The 17,744-nt window shown below is 43.5% G+C and overlaps 1 protein-coding gene and 2 long non-coding RNA genes across 5 annotated transcripts in view; 2 read left to right on the top strand and 1 right to left on the bottom strand.

Annotated features, from left to right (window-relative positions):
* ZNRF2 (zinc and ring finger 2) overlaps positions 1 to 6,006 on the top strand; it is a 53,531-nt gene extending 47,525 nt beyond the window's left edge. Inside the window, exons 3-5 of one of the 2 annotated variants that reach the window (XM_064415843.1) lie at positions 3,504 to 3,609; positions 4,327 to 4,404; positions 5,524 to 6,006. In XM_064415843.1, coding sequence (XP_064271913.1) covers positions 3,504 to 3,609; positions 4,327 to 4,384 — 164 coding nt within the window. In that variant the 3' untranslated portion in view covers positions 4,385 to 4,404; positions 5,524 to 6,006. Of the gene's footprint in view, positions 1 to 3,503; positions 3,610 to 4,326; positions 4,405 to 5,523 lie in introns of those variants that run through there. The other variant, XR_010360078.1, reaches the window with a different exon arrangement.
* On the bottom strand, positions 5,522 to 14,638 carry LOC135298131 (uncharacterized). Of its 2 annotated transcripts, XR_010360130.1 has the most exons (3): positions 12,081 to 14,603; positions 11,652 to 11,755; positions 5,522 to 11,508 (listed from the first exon to the last, which is right to left on the bottom strand). It is a non-coding gene; the product is annotated as an uncharacterized LOC135298131 (long non-coding RNA). The 2 variants fall into 2 exon arrangements; XR_010360124.1 differs by having other exon boundaries at positions 11,652 to 14,638.
* A 211-nt stretch (positions 14,639 to 14,849) lies between these two features.
* LOC135298146 (uncharacterized) overlaps positions 14,850 to 17,744 on the top strand; it is a 29,849-nt gene continuing 26,954 nt past the window's right edge. Inside the window, exon 1 of the long non-coding RNA XR_010360140.1 lies at positions 14,850 to 17,442. This is a non-coding gene — a long non-coding RNA (uncharacterized LOC135298146). The remainder of the gene's footprint in view (positions 17,443 to 17,744) is intronic.

Here is a 17,744-nt window from a genome sequence, read left to right as displayed (position 1 = left end):
AAAAGTTCTAAGAAAAGTTATTAATTAGTAAAGTATGTGCAAAATTGCCAGAATGCCTGTTTTTTAATCCTCTACTACTTATTTTGCTATAAATGCAGAAATGCTATAGAATTTATTATCCAGTAAAGATAAAAGCAGAAGTTTAGGAGGAAAAATTTCTGACAATCCAAAGTTAAAACAGTAGTAACCAGGGATACAGGAGAAGAGGAAGAAGCATTAAAGCAGACTCAGGAGGGAAATACTAAGCTCTTTTGCAGGATTTCATCTTTGACACCAGTCTTTGGCTAGTGAGTACTTGTTCAAGTAGCTGGGAAGGTGGAGGAGTGTTTACCTCCTATTGGGGGCAGTGCACTTGGATGTGGGGGTGAGGTATTTGTGTATGTGCCCACATGTGGGTGAAATGGAAAAATGTGGCTTATTTCCTCTTCCCACTTCCGTTTAGGTAATACACTGATATAAATGTTTTAATCATAACATTGATGAAGTTTTAAGCTGCTTTGCTCCTTCTTTTAGTTTGTGTGTTTTGTTGTTGGTTTATGTTTTTAAGGGAAAAATTTGAAAATAAAATGTACTTGCTGAATCACTCTGCTGCAAGAAAAGATCAAAACAAAAAACCTCTTCAGACTGCAGTGGTTCTGTGCAAAATGATATACAGATTTTCTGTTACAGATATGTTTAAAAGTCATTGTTAAATGGCTCTTAAACTGACTTCTATCTGATACAAGCCAGTGTTGGTGTAGGAGAATGCTGTGTAAAACAAGCACAGAACAAATTCTGACCAGATGCAGGTCTAACCAGATTATTCCCTCCTTTTTCTTTGTCTGAGATTGATGATCTGAATCACCTAAAATGGTCTAAAGGTAGTCATATCTAAGGTGTCATAAGTCTGTGAAGGATTGGTTTTGCTGTCATCACTCTATATGTGCAATTAGTAATAAGGTAATTATATGGGTTTGGAGTATGGTAACGTGCAAGTTACACATGGACATTTACAGCAGTTGGTTTTTTGCACTCATACCTTCAGTATTTACGCACAAGAGCATTAGGTAGGATTCATGAGGTTTAGACAAGCAGGGAATGCTGATTCCTCATTATTCCAGAGGAAGAGGAGCATTGAGACTTGCTAACATAACCTCTCCTGCAGGGATGGCAGAGCTGTTCCATGTTTCTGAGGTCCAGTCTGTGCCAGCTGTCATTCACACCAGCTCCCTCTGGCATGACTGGGCAAAGCCCAGTGTGTGCCTGGTGCCTCATCCCAGCTGGAAAGCCTGGGGTGAAGCCAGGCAGGGCAGCAAGCTGTTTGCCAGGGACTTGTGCAGTAGGGCCAGTACTGGCAAGAGGGAGAGTACAGGAATACTAGAGGGAAAATAAAAGGAGTGTCAGACACTTACGCCAGGGCTAGTGGGAGGTACAAATGTTTGAATTGGCATCATGCCCTAATGTTAGCCAAAAGGTGCAGAACCTTGTTAAATTGCTCAGTGGGAGTTCAGACCCAAGCATTGAGCAGTCTGGGGAGCGCAGGATAAGCCAGACATGTACAATAGAGAACGAAAAGCTGTTCACAGGAATGCTTTCTTTTATGAACTGTGTTTTTATCGGACAGCTTTTCAATTTCTCTTATCAAAGCTTGACTAAATGCTTCCCTCTTGAGAGTGCTTGAGGGAGTGAGGCTGGGATTTAATTCACTAGAGGTATCTTAGTCCCATTTTGGTTTGGGTAGCAGCTGCTGATCTGATAAACGGACTCCGTGAAAAAAGTTACTTTTTAAAATATGCTCTGTATGTATGATACATGCTTGAATTATTAATGGTGCTGCTTCCTACCACCTAACTGTGAGAACTGCTCACAGGAGTTCTTGTAAAGTTGTGCAAAGAGGTGGTCTAGGAGGATGAAGTCTGACAGCATCAGAAAAAGATTGATATCTCTCTAGCCAGACAGTGTCTGGTGAGTCTTTGCCTCCTGGTCAGATATTAGAATACCTTTGTATTAAAAAAACCCCAAACAACCAAATACCAAAATCCAACCTCAAGGAAGTATTTATCCTTAGCACCCTCTTCTGGGCAAGTTGACAGGTAAGAGTTCTTAAAATACTTTCTATTGTTTTAAATTACCTTGTCTCCCTAGTATCTCTAATGTTCTGAGAACTTTACAGTTTCTGATTGAACAACAGAAGTTTTTCTGTGCATAAAATGTTTTAAAACATTTTAAAATTTTCTTTGTTGTTGTGGATGTATATTTTTATATTTTTGTTTTTAATATTTTTCTTTATAATAGTTCACTGCATGCTAGATATTTTGCACATCTCCATGAAGGTGCTACACACGTGGCATTATACAGGATTTTTAGCATATCCAGTGAATGTAGTGGAGACTGAAATAACCACTGCTTTAGAAACCCAAGCCCTTGCAAGACAGCTGACTGTCATTTAATGGAAACAATGTAGACCTAATTTCCTTTTACTTTCTTGCTGCCATGATAGCTTTCTAGTAGTCTGTCATTCTTTGTGTTCGGAATGCCAGTGGTGATGGAGCCAGAGGAGAGAACAGTATAGAGCTGCTGGTTTCTCAGTCATAGCTGCAAAAAGTACTCTCCATAAGCAATAACTTGAGGTGTTTTTTGGCAATGAAAAGGAAGCTTTTCCCATGAAACCATGGAAACTTGAACATGTGGACTTACTTTGCCAAGCGTGCACCTTTCTGATCTGCCGGTTGGTTTGCTGCGTGGTCTCTAGCTGGGAGTGCCCTGTGGAGTGTGAGGTTGTGTCTAACAGGGACTTCTAATCTGCAAAGAAGGCCTTGTGTGATCTTCTGTTTGTGCTGACTGAATTCTGCATTCCACATTCTGGCTAATAGAAGTGTCCAAGAGAGAAGGTTTTTATTAAAAATAATATGTTTTCCCAGAAACTTCTTAGTGAAAGCCAACTCTTTTGCATTCCTAGTAATTTACTTTTTCCTCCTTTGTTCTCAGACTTGGTAATGCTGCAAAAAATTTAGTGTCTCCAGGACTCATTGGAGTTATACAGCAATGACCTTTCCTTCATGGAAATCTCACATTCCTACAGTTGGCAGTTTCATACTTTACACTGAGAAAAAGGTGGATGGGATGTAGAACATGCTAGTGTGGTGAGAAGTTGAAGGTGTGAAATATGAGTTACTAGCAAGGCTGGTGGAAGAAAGCCAGATGTATAGAAGAGAGATGAGTAGGAGAGTAGAAAAATCAAATTACAGGCTAAGTGTTTAGAAGCTAGGAAGAACTTCACCTAGTTTTTTACCTACAGTGCCTTGTCAGAGAAATGTTACATTCAGGCTTGAACTTAACTTCCACGTTGAAAACTGAGCATGGGTTTTCATTGTGAATCTTCAGTCAGCTGATGTATCACTGATCCTTACCTTTCTGCAGGACAAAATACCTTCTTCAAGAGCTGTCCTTGATGTTCTGAATAAAGAACATTTTGCTTGTAGTATTCTGGTTCTTAACCATTTCACTTTGTGCTCTTTCCTCAGAGGATGTGCTGAGTAAAGACGCTGGGGAGTGTGCAATATGCCTGGAAGAGCTGCAGCAAGGAGATACTATAGCACGGCTGCCTTGCCTCTGCATATATCATAAAGGGCAAGTATTCCTTAGGATGGATGTAAGATTCCACAAGGTTGCATTTATGGCGTAACTCTTCTTAAAGGGTGCTTAAAGAAGCGCTTAAACTTAGTTGCTTTTTCTGCATTTAAAATTAACAAAGAAACAGCAGTTGCAGCCTTAAAGATATTTTTCAAATGACATCTTTCTCCATCTCTACCAAATGTATTTGAAGTTAATTTTCCCTGCTACAGGCTTCTCATTCTTGTAAAATCATCTGGATGGGGAAGGAATGTGTATCATGGCTGAGGATCTTAGGGCATGTGGGTTTAAGTTTTGTCAAATGCTAATAGGGTTGGGCAGGGAGAGGAGGGAATGGTTTTTTAACCTGTTTCATTTTTTTTCATAAGTGTCTGTACTTTACAGAAAGTAAAATGTCAGTGAATGACATAAGCAAGATGATAATGTTAGTAGCTAATTAACCTGTGTATAAAATCTTTAATTTGTAAAATGCTTCCTTAGAAAATTGTAACACTTAAGAAATTTAGGTTTTCAACAGTGCTTAATGCCCAAATATTACTGTGGTTTGGGGTTACTAATTTTTCCAGTGATGTGTGTATATGCATATACTTCTTTGTATAATATAAAATTCTACTAGTCATTGAAATGGAGAAACCAATTTATATTCATATCCTACTGCTAAATATTACTGGTATTCATGTCAATTGTTCCCATTTTTTGTCTTGTATCCAACAGCTGCATAGATGAATGGTTTGAAGTAAATAGATCTTGCCCTGAACATCCATCAGATTAAGACAAGATTCATATTTTTAGGTAATGTTTATTTATGTTCCAACAATAAATATCTTGATTACCTGAAATAACTGTGCTATTTCTTTTTAATTGTGAATTTACTACTGTGTCTCAGAACTACAATATTAATCAGTAAGGATTGATGTATATTGCAATATAAGCATAAGGTTTCTACACCCTTGCATGGCATGCTCATTCCAGTTTTAGTACTGCAAAGTGACAAGTCAGTGTCAAGAAACCTTTAGCATTACCTTTCTAAGAGTATTTTTCTATAGAAATGAAACAAAATTAAAATAATACAGTTGTGTCATTCTGGATTGTTACATGAGTACTGGCATGTATTTCTGACAGAAGGCTTTTGGAATTACATGAAAAGATTGAAGCTTGGTATTTTCAAAACTATCTTAATGTTAATGCATTCCAGAATGTTTAAAGCATATAAATAAATAAAAAATGTGGACATGTTTCTATCCCATCTCACAGAAGTTCACATTTTTCCAGCTTATGTTTTGTGTTAATGGTTGCAGATCTGCAATCTGTGTTAAAAGTTTAAAGGATAGTTTTATTCTTTAGTTGACTGACTCGGAAACTTTATCTTACATTAAATAATTGCCCCTAAGCATTGCGAAGCACACCAACAATCATAATTCTTAGAGAAACAGAGATATCTGAAATTCTGTCTGGTAGCTGAGAGTTTGGTTTTGTTGTTCTGATGGAAGTTTAAAAAAAAATCTGAAATATTAATGACTAGCATTTATTTGTGCATTTGTTTCATGTTGCTTCATGTGTCTGTGTTGTAGGGGTAGCAAAGAAAACCTCAAGGAAGAGCTCATCCTACTGAGATAATTGTTTTAATCTCAGGGCAGTGTTAGCCAAAATTAATAACCAAACACATTTCCTATATTGCCCCCAGTCTCTGGTTGTGGCAGAAGGCTGCATGCTGTTCGTGAACACCCTCTGTCTTTGTACATGCTCATGGCTGTCCAGCCTCATGTTAAATTCTATTTGCTTTTTCCACAGCAGGGATGATGATAACTGGGGACTTAGGAAAAAAGAGGAAGGAAAACTCAGTTGAGCTGATGCTGTTTGAATGGTTTCTGTACTGAAATAATGGTATTTTGTCCTCTGCTTTTCCAACAGCTGCTTCCACTGATCAGAAAACATAGGAGATGTGAGGTTCTCTTGCTGAACACAGCGTGCCTGGCTTGAGACTTAGTTCTTTGTGGCTGAAAAAGGCAAAGATGGACAGTGACACGGAGAAAGCATTGCAGACACCGTTACTTGACAGTAGTGCTCAGTATACCAAACACTCATGCAAAGGACACACAGGGATTTTGAAAATGCTGCACATCCTGTAACAATCGACTCCCCAGAGACATTACTGACACTGTTTTGTATCGAAGGCCAAAGTTCCAAACTTCAGCCTAACTTCTGGTTCTGTGAAGAAGCGAGTTATTGGACATGTTTCCTACTGCCTCCAGTGGAAGCGGAGACGTTCGATACGTGCTATCTGAGACCCTTGCAGGGGGACGGCCCCAGATTGGAGTGGGAACGTTGTCACCTTCTCGTTGGCTGAAGAACAGTGAATGGCAAACTAAATAAAATCTAACAGTGTGACCTTAATTTACTGAATTCACACCCTGTTTTACGTTCTTCACTTTTTTCAAGAACAGAAAACATAACCCGCTCTGTGTAGGAATACTGTATTTCAACGTTTTGTAACTAAACCTTTGTCACAATGCAGTCCAAAGAGTCAAACCAAGACAGGTAACTAATTTATATTGATCAAGCTATAGAGATTGTTGAAATCTGCACATTGTATTGCTATTTAAGTAACTAAAACGTCTCTTTTATTGCTCATGAGTCAAAACTACAGAAAGAAATGCAGCAAAGCAAAATCTTACAGCTATGCAACTTTTTTTAAAATAGGAAAAAGAAAAGAATTACCAATTTTAAGTGCTGCCAGTTAAGGTAATTTGTTTAACGGGTATTTTTTTAAAGATGTTTCAGGTAATTATTTTATTGTACTACTCTCATCTCCAGGCTGCCTCCTGAGGTGTAAATGAATAACTGCAAGTGTGGGCATAGGGAGAGGTTTTTATAGGCATGGGCGAGATTACATCGAGGTGGGATTTGTGTTTATTTTTCGAACATGCGCAAGTTCACGTTTCCTTGTTTGAATGTGTTTTTTGGTCGCAGGATCTGTAGTACATTGCATCTAAACCCTTGGTGTCTTCATGTGGAGACCAGCATTTGACAGTGTGGTTTTTTGTTTAGTTTGGGTTTTTTCTTTCTTTCTTTTTTTTTTTTTAATTCATCTGCATTTGTTTAATTTATTATTATTTTACTGTATTATATTGGTATTTCAGAGCTCCACATAACATAGGATGTCTCTGGGTGGGTACACTGAGTAAAACTGTGGATATGTATTAGTTCCCACAAAGTATCACAGTTAAAATAAATGATTTTTTTTTTTTAAAGACAATGAACTGGAACAGATATCAGGGTTTAGAAGCATACTTTTTATATTGAGAATTAATTGTAGTAGTTTCTGAATTTCACAACACAGGGAAGAGTTTATGAATATTTATTAGCAACAGTATTCTTAGTGAGTTTCGATAGTTAAAATAAGTTGCACAACACGTCAGACTTTTTTTCTTGTACATAAATAATTCTGGTTGGGTTTTTGGTTTTTTTCTTTGTTCTGTTTGTTTCTTCTGTTTAAGTACACATTTCTCTCTGTTGCTGCTGTGATTTATATCAAAAAGGGCAAAGAATAGGAGCAACTACTGCTATCTGGAGAAGAAGTGCACTTCATGTTCCTAAACTCTCCCATCGTGCTTGAAGAGCAGTTCTTCCCTGGATAACATTTTCTCCTGAATGTTGCTCTGTAAAATGCCTTTATTACGCTGCAAATCTAAAGGAGTCCAAATGAGATAATTGTCACAATTGACAGTGCAGTTTCTATACTTTTGGGCTTGCATCACTGGTTTCAGCTGAACCTGTAAGCTATGGGGCCCTGTTGAGTTCTCTTTTTCAGTGGGAGCAGAATCATTTTGTCACACACTCAATTCTGTAGTCACATCAAATGTACAGTCATTCCCTGTACAGAGTCCTTTTTCAATGAGAATATTTGTGTTGCCTTGTATTATCTTGGGGGAGGGAGGGAGGGGATGAGGAATTACAGCACCTGTGATACTCAAATAGTGGTGTTGCCTGCAGGCCCATTTTCCCAATGTTTTAAACTCCTGATATCTTCTGAAAGTAAAACTTTTCCATTTGCGTTGATTTAATGTTTACTGTCGGCTTCATGCCTGCAGAAACTCACCTGTAGTCATGTAAAGGAGGTAGGTCAGTGTTTTGATGTCCTGTGCTCTGAGGTCATAGATAGTCTTTGGCTTGAGGGTTAAGTACAAAAATACAAGAAACATAAATCTGTGTACAACTTGAGTTTGTAGTTCATACTTGTAGTTCACTTACTGTTTCCTCAAAACCCTTCATCTTCTGTATTCAGATGGAAGTAGCTGATTTAAAGACCCAGCAGTTAGGGCTATTGTCCCATGTTTAGGAACAGTGTTGGAAAAGGAGGTCACTAGTCATTGCACTGGTGATGCTTTTGCAGGCAAGATCCATTGCTGCTTCCATCAGCACAGTAGAGGAGCAATTCCTTGGATTATTTGAGGAACTGATACGAGCTTTAGTTTGATGTTCTTGGCATCCACAAATCTCTTCTGAAAGACAATGGGAGGTTTTCTTGAATCAAAGCCTGTAACATAGACCAAGCCTGGAATGACCCTGGAAGCATGACAGTGATGCTTGGGTTTGAAAACACCAGTGGAAACTCACCTAGATAAGCTTTCTGTCACCATCAGCTGGTGATGACCATGCTGTATGCACAGCTTTAGTCACAGACAACACCTTCATTTTGAAAATGTCCTCACAGGGGTGTCAACTCATTGTGCTTCAGAAGGGAAAAATAAACACCAAACAAGTCCTGTGTCTCAAACAAGGAACACCACACTTGTCCACAAGAAGCAATAACTTCAATTTCGGTGCGATATGCTTCTTTGCCTATTTGTAAATATCTTGAGATTGCCAATTCTGTGCTGTTTCAGAGTATTTTCTGTCATCTGGCCTGTATCTTCCCTAAATATGTAAGGGTGTGAAATAATTCCCATACTCAGGTCTGCCATAAACATGCTGCTTGCCAGCAGGGGAAGAGTAGATTTGACACTGTCTTGAAATGTGCGATTTTTCTGAACTTGTAACATACCCATGTCTCTTCAGTAGCAGCTCGTGTTTTGGAGTTCATAGTGGAGGTGGCTGTGAGTTGGTTTGTGTTTAACCACACCCCGTACTATAACAAGGGAGTCAAGATTGCTGTCAGCACAGGACACCCTTTGTTCTGGCTCTTACAAGTCGGTATATCTATAATAATGCTTCCCTTTGGAAGGAGGTAGCTTATTTTCTTTCAGTGTGTACATTCAGCAATTAATTGAGTGGGATGTAAAAGCAAAAATACCAAGCACACCACAAATTATTGGTATTTTATTTTTGGAAGGGATAAAGCCAAAAACAGATGGTCTTATTTGTAGTCAGGTTAGCTGCCATAATCAAGGGTAAATGTACTGGGGTATTTTGGAATGGAAAATGTGTAGGCAATGTACAAAAATGTAGGTGGATACTTGTGACCTTGGTTTTTTTCCTGCATCTCCACTTATGATGTAAAGGGGATTTATGACTGAATCTCAAGATTTATACATTTATCCTACTTCTTAATTTTAGGAGCACTGGGTTTTTAATTAAGCCTTGCTGAAAGACTAGAGAGCTGGTAGAAGAGACTCCCAGGAAACTAAAATCTCAGTAAATATGGGAAAGATAATTTCTATTCAGAAATGTGGATCCTTGGTGTTTCTGGAGGGATATGTCTAATATGCGAGATGTGCTTAAGAACACCTTTAGTGCGCTGCCTTTTCTGCGTGAGGGCTTTAGAAACTTGCTCCATTTCTTCCGTGTTCCACCAAAAGCAAGGAACTTGGCACTTGAATGTTACTATTCTCTCTTTGTAAATGGTGGCAAAACATGTTGGTTTTGATACAGGCAGTGATCCCTCTGAGTTTCTTGTGGCTTTTAGCCGCTTTCCTGTATTGAAGGAGAATTTGTGTGCAAATTTGGTACTAATTCTGCTGTGCAGTTGGGATTTTCCTGCTGAGAGACTACCACACACCTGGGAGTGCAGAAGTGCTACTATGGGATCTTCCAGCTCACCTTTACTAGTGGAGGATTATCTCTTTTTTTGATGAGTGCTATATTTGATGATTCACTTTCCACCCTTCCAAGCTTACAAGTCCTTTTAGTATCAATTTCTTCTCTGCCTAGCTGAAGACGAGATATGTTAGGCCATATTCCCATATCAATAGGCTCTCTATTGGCATCAGCAGAAGTGATGTAAGAGGTTGTAACTGTAAGAGAAGGCTTCTTATGGATTTCCTACAATCCAGCCAAATGTGGGGTTTTTTCATGCAGCTCCTTCCACTTAAATTTTTGTCATTCAAAATGCTCCGTGTGAGAAATTCATAACAGAACTATGTCCAGGATTTGTTTCCTGAAGGAAAAATCTATCATGTTTCTGTTTCTCCACATAAGTAACCTGCTTGTAAAAATCAGGTTGGAGATGGTTTAACCTGATGGGGGTTAGAAAAACCAACCCAGTCCATACTCTCAAATTACATTTGGTTATCTTACTCCACAACTATAGGCTGGCTTTCCAAGCTGCTTGTGTTCTGTGAAGTCATGTCTCAATTTTTACATCAGAGCTGATGATGGAATAAGCTGTAAAATGACCTCACTGTGGGGCATTATTAGTTGTTGAAGACTTGCTCAGGTAAACCATCATAGGAATATCTTGCACCTGAAAAAGGAATATCCTGCACCATAGGAATATCCTGCACCTGAAAAAGGGTGGACTTGGTTTTGTCTTGGATCTAATAAGTTGCCAGTGTACAAGAATTAGAAGGCAGCCAGCCCACTCACGGATCTTTCTGGCAGCTTTTAATCTATGTGTGTTTGTTTGAGAGACTTTTGCCCTTGGGTGTGCTTTGGCAAAGATTTTGCAACGATAAATAGGATTTGCTCGATTTTGGCAGAGTTTCAAGTGTAACCCGACGTTGCAAGAACATAATCTGTTGCTGAATCCTGTTCCTCTTGTTTTCCCTCAAATCTGTCCCTTTTAATGGTGATATGTTATATTTCATAGTAAACACTTCTCAGCACGACTGGTCACAAGCTCTCAAGGTGTGAAATTCTAAGAGGAAGAGACATCAAAGCTTGATTCTATGCTCTTGTATATATTAAGATGGAGCTGGAATATTCGTTACCATACAGTGAAGAATTCTCCCCTAGCTGATATTGCCAAAGCACTATAACTTTCAAGGAAGAAGGGAGGTGGCTTAGCTGTAGAGGGGATGCTTTAGTGAATTACTTAAAAACTACTTGTAACAAATTTTAAGAGCTGCAGTGTGGCACTGAATGAGTGGTGATCCAGCGTTAACCTTTATCCCTTGATTACAAATCTCATTCTGGCTCTTCCCATCCTTTGGCAGATACCTGCTGGTAGGGAGCAGAGTGTGTGCTCTCTTTTTTTTATATGCCTCTTCCTACAGAGCCAACCTTGCCCACAGTGAGTTAGAGGGAGGTCCATGCTAGCTTCTGAAATGCCACCTGTATGTGCAGTGGTAATGGACACAATACCTTCCTTCATTACCCGGAGCAGAAATCGGAATGTAATTTGCAATGTCTAATGTAAATGTAAAATATATTTGTTTGTTTGTTGTTTTGTTTGTTTTTTTTTAATTGAGCAGTATGATTGCAAGTTGACTTAAGTTGTTCTAAGGTACTCTTTTCAGTGGTTTGCCAGTACATAATCACGAATGAAAATATTTTTTATTGATTTTTAGGTTGTATGTTTAACATTCCATTCATGTAAAATATGTACAAATATATGTAATAAATCTTTTGAAGCACAGTTTTCCTCACACTTCCAGGTGCTTTTTTTTTTCTTTAAGTATTGGTGAAAGACGCATTGCTGTGGGACAGAACTTCCGTATGTCTGTGCTGCAGTCTGAGCTGGAGCAGAGGAAGGAAAAGCAGTGCATGGTTTAGTCACAGCCGGAAAAGCAGCTTGGCATCTCACCTGTCTGCAGTCTGCAGGTGGGAGTGCAACCCTCCGGGCCAGCCTCTGGCCCCTCTGAGTCCCTCTCACTCCTCACCTGTCCCACAAGCAGTGATGTGACGGGCTTGTATCCCTCTGGCCAGGGAAGGTCTCGGCAGACAAGAGCTGATGCAGCTGCTCTTTTGTGGGGGTGGCTGGAGGCTGGAGGTGAGATGTCTCTGGTTAATGCATCCTCTAGAACTTCAGCAGACATGATGGCCTCCAAGGTTAGCATAAATTAGAGCTGCCAGGTCAGGAGGTAGGGAAACCCATAGGGGGTTTCCAAAGGAAAAAAAAAGGAATATGGGGCAAAGATGGTAGCAAACAGTCCTTTCTCATCACCTGGAGTCTGGAAACCCCCATCAGATGATCAAGGTAACTTAATAGCTGTTCTTTCCTTCAGTCTCCTCAAACCCAAATACCACTTTAGCTTCCTTCCAAAACACTTCATGGTTGCCTCTTTAAAACTGATTCCCTGACAGCATACCTGTGGCTGGGCAGTGCATGGATTTCTTTGTCCCGGATTGTTCCCAGCCCCTCTGGTCTGTCCCTAAACAGCTGGAAGGAGGCTACTATAACAGGCTCCTGCAGAGACATGTTGCTGGAGGAGGGAATTTCTGCCCAGAGCCACTAAATTGTTCTCCAGTGGAGCATCCTGACAAAGGCAGAGCATTGTGATGCTGGCTGCCTGGAAACTTTCTCCTGGGGCAGTGGCTGCAGCTCTGCAAGTCAGGTCACCTGCAGCAGGTAGCTGTGCGTGTGAGAGACCTGGCTGGCTGTGTTACCTCTCCAAACCTTCCTGCCTGGCCTGGCAGCACCTGGGGAGCTGTAGCCCTCGTGTTGAATGTAAAGTGAGATGAGGACAGGAGCGCAGATGAGCCGTGTGGTTTCGGATAGTGTACAGGGTAAGTCTGCTACGGGGAAGGTGTGATTTTACACCTCTCCCCCTACACCAGTTGGGAGTGGAGCTGTGGGTGCTCTGAGTAAAACCGAGTGCATTTCACCAAGGTTATGTGGAGGATGTGGGGGAAAATGAAAGGAGTTCACTCTCCAGGCAGGAGATGCTTCTTGGGTGCTGCTCCCAGCCAGGGTGTTTTGTGCAGGCTGATGGAATGCGATCCACAGATTTATGGCACAGATTCCCCCATGGCTGTGCTCACATCCTTGCTCCACTTTTGCAATAAGCCTTTTTGGTGTGGCTGGGAGCAGCTGAACCCATTGCTGAAGCACAGTGACAATTGGACTATCACAATTCTCTCTGTGGGAGATGATAGTTCTAATGCATGAATTATTCAAGTCTGTACCCAAAAACAGTTGGATGCAATAAGTGAGGAACATGTTCCCATCATTTGTTAGAGTAACTCTCTTTCTACCACCCCTCCCCACTTCCCCAGCGACTCCTCCCAGTCGCCTTCTGGAAAGCCTGAATTCCTTAACTGCCAGTCATTTCTGTGTTTTCCTCCTCAGTCCTGAGCTGTGTTATGGAAGCAATTGATAACTAGTTAGAGCAGAGTTTGGCTTTGCATCAGAAAAATCTGCTGAAAATCATTCCAGTTCAGTAGGTACAGGATTTCATGTGTGAAAGATAAATTAGCGGCATCTGTTGGCATCACATCCTACTTTCCTCCCTATGGCTGGGACATGGGATGTGCCACCTCTGCCCCAAGTTGCTTGTCCTGTAGGGTGAACTGGGATGCTGTGCTGGCCCCAGGGTGTTCCTGGGAACTGCCAGCAATAGATGGTGATGCTGTACATGTGTGTGTGTCTGGCGCTGCTACCGCACACTGTTGTTTGGTACAGCCAGTGGTCCATGTCCACTTCTGGATGCTGTGTTGTTTTTAGCAGAAACAGGAGAACAACACACACCTGGCAGCAAAGAGAGCAGGAAGGAGGGAAGAGTCCCCTGCAGCAGCAGGAGCTAAGCAGGGAAATTCCTCCCCTGGCTTTTGAGTGCCTTGTTCTCGAAGGCCTCATTCTCCTTCTGAGGCTATGACACCTGAGCAATATCTGTGCCTGGGGGCGTGCAGGCTGGAGCCTGCTGGTGTCTGCAAACATCCCCCGGCATGTTTGTTCACTAGAGGAGGCCCCCAGCTCCATCCCACCCTGAGAGAGGGGTGCTGCTGTCCAAAAAGCAAAACAAGCAGAGCACGCTGCCTGTGAGGTGCGGTGCAGCTCATTCCTGCTGTCTCCTTGCCAGCCAGCCACTGGGAAACAAGGAGCCTCAGCAACAGCCAAGTGAGATGGAGTTTTCCAGCCCTCACGTAATAAAGCAGCTGTTTTCTGAGGGGGATGAGATCAGGGATGCATGGTGGCAGGGAGGAGGGTTGGACATAAATAAATAATTGCATGAAGCCCATCCTCAGCTGACGCAAGATGACTCACTCCTCGTAAAGGAGGAGGCCGATCGGAGGCCGCTGCAAATGGCAGGTGCTGCGCGCCTCCGCATTCGGCCCGCTGGCTTCGGAGTCATGCTTTGTGTCGAGCTTCTGCCCTGCTTTCCTTTCTTCCTGTTTACAGATTGCTTTGTTTGAACGCGCGTTTACATTTTAACAAAACCTCCCCCCTCCCTTCCCTCCTAGTTGTTTCTTTAAGCCGGCTTCAAACAGAAGGAAGAGGAAGCTGCCAGGCCTCTCCCCGAGCGCCACCGGGCTCTGAGGGGAATGGGCACCGTGCGGCTGCTCCCACCCTGCTCCCTTCCCCTGCGGACCCGGGTGAATTCCCAAGGGAGCAGCTTTCCTCCTCACAAGTCACCCGGGCCGGGATTAACATCTGCTAAACTCAGGATTAAAGTGTCTGGCAGGTAATGGGAGCATGAAAGCGTGACAGCTTCATTCGCTCCAGTCCGTGAGGTCCGAGTCTCCCAGCTTGCGAGGCTTCAGCAGCTGATGAAGTTGCTGCCTTCAGTGTACAAGGGGAATCCCCAGACAGGAGAGGCTGGGCATAATCCAGTTGTTTGCAAGGGCCTGGCTGCAGCTGGAGCCCTGGCTCCCTGCCCCGCGGGAGCAAGGGGGACACTTCTGCACCAGGGCTGCAGCCATGGCAGTGGCACTTCAGCCGTGCCACCAGCAGCCACCTCCTGGGCCAGCTGCCTGCGTGGGGCTGGGATGGGCGAGCATGGCACCTTTCTCACACCAGCACGGCACAATCGGCAGCCTCCTGGGGCTCTTGGGAGCCCCCCTGCCAGCAGCAGCTGCAGGCCCTGTGTGTAGCAGGAATTCAGGTACTGCCACTCTAAAAGGTTGCTTGAGCCCTGCAGGTGCTGGCCTCGAGTGGGTGAGGTGCCATCAGCACTGCCCAAAACCTCCTGTTTTCTAGCGCATCACCCAGACACTCCCTGTCTGCAAAAGGCACAGGACATTTCCTGCTTTCCCAGTATAAAGCAATGACTGTAGTTTTTGCCCCTGGCTGAGTAAGGCCAGTTTTTATTCCTCAACCCACCTGCTGTGACCTCTCATGCCTTGATGCTCCTGAAGATGAAGCTGCTGTTTTCTCTGAAGCATCATCCCTGTTTTCACGTCCCCCTGTGGTACCTGAAGGCAGCTATTTCAAACTCTGCAGCTTGTGCCATCAGCTCTCATTTACCTCTGGAACTAAGAATGAATACTGGCTGACCTCAGCCCTGTCGAGATTCACAGGGGATTCCATCAGCAATTTCCCAGGATGGAAGAGGAACTCCCTCAGCACCTGTGGCATTTCCTGCATCCTCTCACTTTTTGTTCCCACTCCGGCAAGTGAGGAAGGACTTGCCCCAGTAGCTCCGTTATGTTTTTAGAAGGCTGACCTATCCCACAGAGAAGCTGAGAGCCTCCAGCAAGCAAGGAGAAACCTCCTCCTGTGAGTAAATCTGGAGTCCAAGTGCAGCTGGCAGCTCCCAGCCTGGCCTCCATTTCCATCTTGCACAATCCTGCTGGTTTGTTTCTACCTACCAAAGCAGCAGTTGAGGCCTTTGTACAGCTGCAGCTTTTTCGTGCTGAGATTACTCGTTCCATCAGTTGAAAACCAAATGTTTTCTGCAGGGACCTCTCCTTCCTCACAGCAAACCCATCCCTTGCTGCTGTTCACCTGGCTCTGATGCAGCCTGACTGTGGCCATTTGTACAGCTCTGCTGTGGGCTCCTGTTTTTGTCTGCTGACACAACGTAAGGGAGTAGAATGAAGCTCCAGAAAAGCAGGCATGGGTGTCTGTGGTGACAAACAGCAGGCCTCACAGACTGGATCCTGACTTGGCCCGACACAGCCTTGAGAAAGCGAACATCTCTTCATGAAAACAGAAGCCTGCAGCAGTGAAAAACTTCTTTCCCTGCAAAAGAATTCTACAGTCTGTTTTCCTGCTCCTGTTTCAACAATCCCAACCGTCTCAGCTTTAATAATGAAAACAGTATCTCACAAACAACCCTTTCTTTCATGTAGACACCTTGTCCAAGACTGACCAATTGCCATGGGGTAACAGCTTGTTACTGACCAACAGGAGATAGACACAAGAGGGTTTGTAAAACTTTACATAAAGGGATGTGAAAAATAAAGCTTTTTTCACTCCTGAAAAGAGTGTGTCTCGTCTCTCTGAAATGCGGTCAACAGTGACAGGTGTCTCGCTGTATTTTCTGCATCAGTACCACTCCCTCAACATGGAACGGTGGGATTGGGATCCTGCCCTGGCTGTGGCTGAAGAGCATGCATGGCCTGGCACCACCCTGCAAGTCATAAACTGCGGTCTGGCACCTGGAACACGTGTGACACCAAGTGAGCCACACCAGGCTCAGACAAACACCCTTTCCCGAGGACCTGGCAGTGTTCAACTGGAGCAGGACTGCCCTGTGTCACAGCAGGGCTTCCTTGAGGGCTGCAGTGTCATCTGGCACAGGAAACACACACAGCTTGCACCAGCCTAATACAAGTGGTGACACCTCAAGCCAGAAAGTCTCTGCCCCCAGCAGCAGGAGGTGGAAGAGCAGAAGAGCTCCTGCAGTCAGTGTGGCAGGAGGACTCCAGGGGTGCAGCACGGCTGCAGCACATCCCTGAGGCACCACTGTGCTTTCCCTCGCTGCCCCTCACTGGGTTGGCACCTGCTGCTGGAAGGGCCCCTCATGAGCAGTGGCAGCTGGGAAAGGCCTTCTCCAGCTGTGGCAGCTCCTCTCTTTTGTCTGCAGCCAGAATTAGTTGGGGTCTCACTGTCCCATCTTGATGCAGCCAAGCATCTGCTTGATGGGGCTTCAGCAAAGCCCGAGCACTTGCAGGCAGCTTGTTCTTTAAAAAGCTGTTTATTATCACAGTGGACGAGTGGAAAAACATGACGCAGTGTGCAGAGAAGGCTTCAGCAAATTACAAACAAGTCTGAAAAAAGTTACACTTGTCTCTGAGTAAACAAGGCTCTTCCTGCAAGCTGCAGGAGTGTTGCTCCAATGCCCCTTACAAACAAGCTGGTAAGACCAGGAAGAGCCTTAGCCAGAAATGCTCTGCAGATAAACAAGGGATGTCTGGCTGCTCCCAGAGCAGCAACCAGTTTGCCCAGTATGACTCTCAGAGCTGTGATGTGCTCTGGGAAGCAGATCCCCTGCTCTGGGAGCGGGATGCTGTGAAACCCCTTGGTTTTGTTAGACCCAGAGTGAGCTGTGCTCAGACCTTCAGCCCAGTCCAAACAAGCATTTGCTGCCCAAAATCATCTTTGGAAGGAGTGGCTGTGACTGGCTCTGTCTCTGGCACTGTAATCTTGTTCAGTGCCAAACTCTGTCCTACATGGAGCAGGGCTTGATCCGGCCACCACTTAGCCTGAGGCTGCATTTAGCTGCTGCAGACTCATAAATGCTGCTGTCCCTGAAAACACCCCCAGGATGCCCAGCTTGTAACAGCCAGGTATGGAACAAGATTTGCAAGAGGGGCTGACTGTCGCTACAAATAATGCCAAAGGCTGCTCTAGCCCAAAAAAAGGCAGATGTGACTGTACTGGAAAGTTTGGGGGAAGCTATTTTAGTTAGTGAAACAAGGACAGGAATTGTAGTTTTAAATGTATTTTCTACCTGGTAAATGAGCAAATAATTCTGTGATTAGAGCAAAGTAGGAGCACGCTTCCTGAAACACAGGCAAATTACACCTCTGCTGAAGGCCCTGCCTTGCACCAGTATCTTCTCTGTTCCACCAGAGTAGGCTGGCAAAAC

The sequence above is a fragment of the Passer domesticus genome, chromosome 1, assembly GCF_036417665.1.
Source record: "Passer domesticus isolate bPasDom1 chromosome 1, bPasDom1.hap1, whole genome shotgun sequence".
Lineage (NCBI taxonomy): Eukaryota > Metazoa > Chordata > Aves > Passeriformes > Passeridae > Passer > Passer domesticus.
Note: the sequence above shows the minus strand (reverse complement) of the source record. Positions and strands in the feature narration are given on the sequence as shown.